Source organism: Henckelia pumila, chromosome 4 (genome assembly GCF_033568475.1).
Source record: "Henckelia pumila isolate YLH828 chromosome 4, ASM3356847v2, whole genome shotgun sequence".
In the NCBI taxonomy this organism is placed as follows: domain Eukaryota; kingdom Viridiplantae; phylum Streptophyta; class Magnoliopsida; order Lamiales; family Gesneriaceae; genus Henckelia; species Henckelia pumila.
Window position 1 is genome coordinate 73214746 of NC_133123.1, and position 6113 is coordinate 73220858.

General features: G+C 35.0%; 1 protein-coding gene across 10 annotated transcripts; it reads right to left on the bottom strand.

The window, feature by feature from the left end:
* Window positions 1–1430: 1430 nt before the first annotated feature.
* On the bottom strand, window positions 1431–5822 carry LOC140864237 (uncharacterized). Of its 10 annotated transcripts, XM_073268278.1 has the most exons (11): window positions 5307–5822; window positions 4300–4472; window positions 3933–3988; window positions 3717–3790; window positions 3388–3490; window positions 3224–3286; window positions 2925–3119; window positions 2751–2841; window positions 2568–2665; window positions 2358–2472; window positions 1431–1657 (listed from the first exon to the last, which is right to left on the bottom strand). In XM_073268278.1, exons 2-7 carry the CDS (start codon window positions 4325–4327, stop codon window positions 3090–3092), a joined length of 354 nt encoding a protein of 117 aa, XP_073124379.1. In that variant the 5' UTR covers window positions 4328–4472; window positions 5307–5822; the 3' UTR covers window positions 1431–1657; window positions 2358–2472; window positions 2568–2665; window positions 2751–2841; window positions 2925–3089. The 10 variants fall into 10 exon arrangements, 6 of the variants coding, with proteins under 6 accessions (XP_073124379.1, XP_073124381.1, XP_073124377.1 ...); XR_012144164.1 differs by lacking the exon at window positions 2568–2665 and having other exon boundaries at window positions 2358–2434; window positions 3717–3831; XM_073268280.1 differs by lacking the exon at window positions 2568–2665 and having other exon boundaries at window positions 2358–2434; window positions 2755–2841.
* Window positions 5823–6113: the final 291 nt, after the last annotated feature.

Consider the following 6113-nt stretch of genomic DNA (forward strand, 5'->3'; position numbering starts at 1 on the left):
CCTGTTGACACTCCCATTGAGAAAAATCACATTCTTAGCAAAGATTTATGCCCTAAGACAGATGAAGAAAAAGAACGCATGTCTAAAGTCCCATATGCAAGTGCGGTACGAAGTCTGATGTATGCTATGATGTGTACTCGACCAGACTTATCCTTTGCTGTGGGAATGGTGAGCAGATATCAAAGTAAACCTGGTCCCGGTCATTGGATGGCTGTGAAGAGAATAATTAGATATCTGAAGGGGACAATTGACCTAGCGCTATGCTACCAAGCTGGTAGTTTGAAACTGGTCGGATATAGCGATGCTGATGGTGCAGCGAACAAAGATGAGTGCAAATCCACTTCTGGATATATATTTTTGTTTGGAGGCGCGGCTATCACTTGGTGTAGCAAGAAGCAGCCTTGTATTGCTTTGTCCACTATGGAAGCTGAGTACATAGCCTGCACATCTGCAGTACAAGAAGCCATCTGGTTGAGGAGATTTCTTCAGAGTCTTCGAGTGACGGCGCACGTGGACGATGTGGTTATCATTCATTGCGATAACACTGCCGCTCTTGAATATACGAATGATCCCAAATATCATGGTAGAACGAAGCACATTGATACTAGATATCCCTTTATTAGGGAGAGTGCTGAACAAGGGCAAATTGTTCTAAGGCATATTTCTACAGTCAACATGGTTGCTGATCCCTTCACTAAGCCTTTGCCGAAAGATTTATTTCTTAAGCATGTTAGTAGTATGGGACTTCGTAGAATTTGATTTTATGGCCTGTATGAACATTTTTTTGAGTATTATTAATGAATTTTTGTTAAAATTCTAGATACTATTATAAGTACTGTGTTCATATATATGTGAATGTCACTAGACTTTGATTGGCTCACTCACACGAGCAATCGCCCTGGCGCTGATATAGCGAGCGGGATGAGACTTTGAGATCAAGTGGGCATCACCCGTGATGGTGCAAATGATCCCTCACCGTTAAGAACAACGTGAGAGGTTGTACTTCTTATAGTCGCCCTGGCATAGAGGCTAGAATGAGATCTGCCATGATCGATTATAAAGTATGTCCACTACAAGAAAAAAGGCTAAAGACAACGGTGAAAAACCGTTGTCGTAGGCCTTTCAAAACTGTTGTTAAAGACTATGTTGTTAAAGGGGGTGCTTAAAGACAACGGTGAAAAACCGTTGTCTTTCACCGTTGTAAAACCGATGTCTTTGCTTTCAAAGACAACGGTTTTTCACCGTTGTCTTTGAATACCCCTTTAATAACACAGTATTTAACAACAGTTTTAAAAAGCCTACAACAACGGTTTAAAAACGTTGTCTTTTTTTAGATAAAAAACAAAAAAAAATTTAAATACACAATAGCTAGTATTACAAATAATTTAAAATAGAAAATTCAAAAATAAAATTTAATATACAATTTGCCAACGTTCGAAATTAATATTTACAATACTCTAAAAAAATTCAAAAACAACCAATAAAATGACTACAAATGACACTAATAAAACAAAAGTCAAGCAACACAACCACCAAAAAGATCTTAGAAAAATGTTCAAAACAAAAAAAGCTCTTAGAAGACTACAGAACTCTGATAAGCTGATTTTCCCATCTTCGTCGATATTTGCGGATCAACCGAGTTCCTCAGACACGTGTGCTACCATGCAACAAAAGAGCACAAGTTGAGGCTTTAATTTAAATCAAACGACAACATATTTTCACAAAATTTTTATATTTTGTGAATGGTGTAAGAATAGATACTTCATGCTGATTGTCTAATGTCATAACATATTGCAACGTCAACTATTTTTAAAGCATTGGATCAGTCCAACCTCGTAGCATATGATTGTGATGATGTCTCTTTATATTTGGTTCTTTGCATAAAGTAAAGTGACTTAATAGGGATAAACACAAATACTAAGCATTCTAAGTTCATCTGGAGTTATAAATCCATCTCCATCCACATCGAATTTTTCAGTGTTGCTATCGATCTACTCAGACCCCACTGTGTATATATATATTAGCAATCTACAAAGCTGCCAAACATGAAAATTCTTGTGCTAACTCGGATATAAATTTAAGTTCCTTGTTATATTAGATATAATTAAATGCCAAATAAATTAAATTCTGAACACATTGTAAACTCCATGCTTCAAGAAAATCAGGAGAATTCCCTTCTATGCAAACCCGTATCCACCTACCCATAGAAACATGTCTTTTACAACATTTCTTAAAGATTTTATTTGAAATTAAACACAAAAAACGAAATTTAAAACCACCCAGAAAAGGAACAAATTCAGATATTCTCCAAAAACAGCAATAAAGCAAGATCAAGAGCAAGAGCAAGAATCTCATACCCAAATAATTCCCACATGAAACCTGACATCCTGTTTTGGGTCACCAATGGGAAATGAAACACGTACTTGGATAAATCCTAGGAAGTTTTACGTGAATCACGAGAGTATCACAATGCTACGTATATACACAGACAGATATATTTATTAATTAGTATTTTATTTTATATATCTTAAAAAGTTAGTAAATGAGAATTTGTATGTTTTATGTACTTCTCAGAGGGCTGGCTCACAAAGCATAAACAGAGTATTAATTTGGAGGGCTGGCTCACAAAGTAAGAAGTTGGGGCAATCCAAATCAAACAAAGAATCTAAGAAGATCACCAAAGAAAGGGAATGTCACAACAATGAAAAGGGTAAAAGCTGCAAATATTTAAACCATGATAAGATTCTCACCTACATCGCTAAGCACAAATCCAGAAGGGGTGATGCTAAATCTCTTCAAAATCATCCTCTCAAACAAGTCAAATACCGGCATTGCATAAACCTGTAGGCACAATCTTTTAGTCAAAATTTAGTTACACATGAAAAACATAAAACATATAAAAGAACCCACGAGAATCTTCCTACAATATTTGTTGCCAATATATGAGCGCATAAGAACATCCATAACGACCAATATTCTAATTATCAGAATCCAAACATGCCCATATCTGGCCTATATGTAGAAGAACTAGTGTTTATTGAATCCGATGATCTTATTTTCAGCTACAAGAACAGATATCCCTATATTCTCTAGAAGCGTGACTTGCTCTGCAATAGTTCCTGCATTAAAAAAACAAATCATCGGAAACAAACTATCATTCTCAAGTTTACACTAGCAAATAAACTGTAAAACAAAGTATCACAGCAGAAAGAAATTCCTTTACCCAACAAAAGCTTTTCCAATTGCGTTTAACCCAGTAATTGCTCTCAAAAGTAACGTATTTTGACTAAAACTCCACTTGAAAAACACAGATAACACAAGAAAATCTCAAAATATGAATTGAAACATCTTGTCAAAATAAAAGTGGCGACCAGATTCAGGAATTACTTGTCTATCAAGAGGATGCCTGAAGTCATCCGCATCATGATCGCGATTGACAAAGGACGAAGAATCTCGACACAAAATACTTACTCTTCCTCGACCATTAAAACTGAAAAGTACCAGAAATCCTGATTGTACGTTTGTTTGTGGCATGAGAACAGAAACTAATTCTTCAAGCGTTATTATCCAAAATCCGGATATCAAGAGAAATTAGGGTTGCTGAAATCTATATATATCCATGTATATATATATATTTATTTATTTAATATGTTACAGCAAAGGGATATATTATAGAATATTAAATATCTAATAAACAAGATGCTCTGAGCATGCACCAAGCTTGGGTTGCCCAAGTAGTTGAGTCCACCCTCGTTGAACCTGCTGTTTGGAGAATTTGGACAAAAGTCACCTAAAATGTATTTCAAAGATTAATATTACTTAGATTCCAACCTGTGAAAAGTTAATGAATAGATAACATCAGCCTTGGCATCCAACAAAAATTGACATCAACTTAACCTACAAGAATATATCAAGTATGGAGAATATCTTACTGCTATTTTTCCACTGATATCGGATTGTACCACCATCAATGCTGCTCCAAATTTGTCTAAAACAGAGGAGGAATTGAGTAAAAACGGAAAAAATGACAAAATTGAAAAAAAAAACAGAACGAGAACAAAAACGAAAACAAGAAAGCATGCCACACTAAGGAAGTATTATTGCAGCAACGTCTTCTTTAACCGCAACATATATATACACTTAACTTTTCATTTGACGGGTAGGTTATATCAAAATGAATCCTATATGGAATCCGCGGGGACCTACTGTTTATATCACAGATATACTATAGATTTAACAGGATAATCACATTTTACCCAATTAAAAAACTCAAACTTTCAAAGTAATTATAAAGTTTACCTTCTTGAAATTTCAAATCTATGCACATATATACACTTCGAAGCACTTTGGCAGTCCAGGACTGGAAGTCTTTGGCAGCAGCTTGAGCAATCTTCCATTTAAAGGCTTCCTTTGTAGCCACAACTACCTATTCTGCTTCAAGCAATGGTTCCGCCGTGTCTTCTTGAATTGATCTAACATTATCAGGATCCACCAACCAATTATATATACGAAGTACAAACCCACTCTAATCAAAGGTTCTCAGAAATATTTCAGTATAAAATAATTTGAGTACGAACAAAAGAACTAAAAGAATGAAATCAAAGATTGATAGTGTTCCTTTGGCACCGATAAAAAAAATATGGGTCATCAAATTTTCACTAAAAGACCATCTCAATTCAACCTGTTGGAGATCAAGAAGAAGGAAAACAAAATGGAAAACCAGCAATAAACAGAGCAAGGACCATTTGAAGAAGAGCAGGATCTGAGTACTAGCACCAACACGCCTTTGCATCAAAAAAATCATGACACTAGGATTTATAATCAAACAATTAGATACTAATAAGAGACGAGGTGGGGAGTGTGGGAGAATCCATACATATGCATTACAGCCAAAGATTATCAAAACATCGAATTGACAGGAAAACTAACACAGTCAATGTTTTTTTTTGAAAAAAAAATTATTTAATATAATACTAAGATAGTTAATCTTCACTGTAAACCAACACTCGAAAGGTGGTAATGAATTAATAAACATGTACAGTCTAGGAAAAACGACCATGCCAATGATTAATTATCGCAGTAACAAACAAAATGAGAAAAATGAGGCAACATAAGAAGTGGAATTTGAATACAACAAAAAATATCAAATCATTTGGGAGCTAATTCCCAAGATTGTGGCAATTAAATCATTATGTGCCGACGATGAGCAGTAAATGGTAAATTAGACTCTAGAAAACTCCAATGAGAGCAACACCAATCTAGTGCATATACAAATGCTGAAAGAAGGTCAGAGCAGAAAAACATACATTTTGCCAATGACAAATCGAACAATGACAACCTTTTGATCCTCCATCTTTTTCAAAGATGTACCTATATACATATATGTAAACTTTGTAACAGAAACAATAATTCCTATCAACATCACACTTAAATAATTCGACATCTACAAGAATAACAGATTTATATATCAATAATAATGCGATAATTGCAATAAAATTTGAAATAAATCAAGGGGATACTTTTTCAACTCCAAGCAGCCCACTGAACCTCACGATAACGAACTAAAATATCGAGTTAAAAGCTGAAAATAAGCAAAAAAAATTGTCCAACTCAAATCCAAACTTATCTGAAATCCGAACAATGCGCTACTCTGTCGAAAACTCCCCGAAAAAGTGAAACCAGCTGCAAAATTAGGGCTTGGAGTAGGATAGTTCCAAGCTTCAAATCCAATCTATAAACAACCAAAATATCATAGAAATGGCGAGAAATCGGTCAGAAACTAAAGAAATTGGGATTGGAAGAAATCGTGCAAAACAACTCGCGAACACACTTCGTCAAACTCTATTTCTTGCTCAAAAGTGTCGATTGAAGGCTTGAAATGAAGCTTAGGGTGCGAGCAACAAACCCCTAAAATGATTTCAGGCGAAAGTGGACAACGATTTGGTGCAAGGAAGGTAAAGAAGATAACGGAAGGGAAGGGAATGGGAAAGGATTTGGGTTTGGGTTTTTTTCCTTTTTTTTGGGTAACGTGAGTGTATATATGTATAGATATACTAATAATTTTTTTGGGTAACGTGAGTGTATATATGTATAGATATACTAATAATAATAAT

Coding starts and splice junctions, on each gene's coding strand:
- LOC140864237 (XM_073268280.1), bottom strand. CDS start 4,327: ATGTGCATAGATTTGAAATTTCAAGAAG. Junction 3,989..4,299: donor AGATTTGAAATTTCAAGAAG/GTAAACTTTATA, acceptor CCTCTGTTTTAG/ACAAATTTGGAGCAGCATTG. Junction 3,120..3,223: donor ATTGGAAAAGCTTTTGTTGG/GTAAAGGAATTT, acceptor TTTTTAATGCAG/GAACTATTGCAGAGCAAGTC.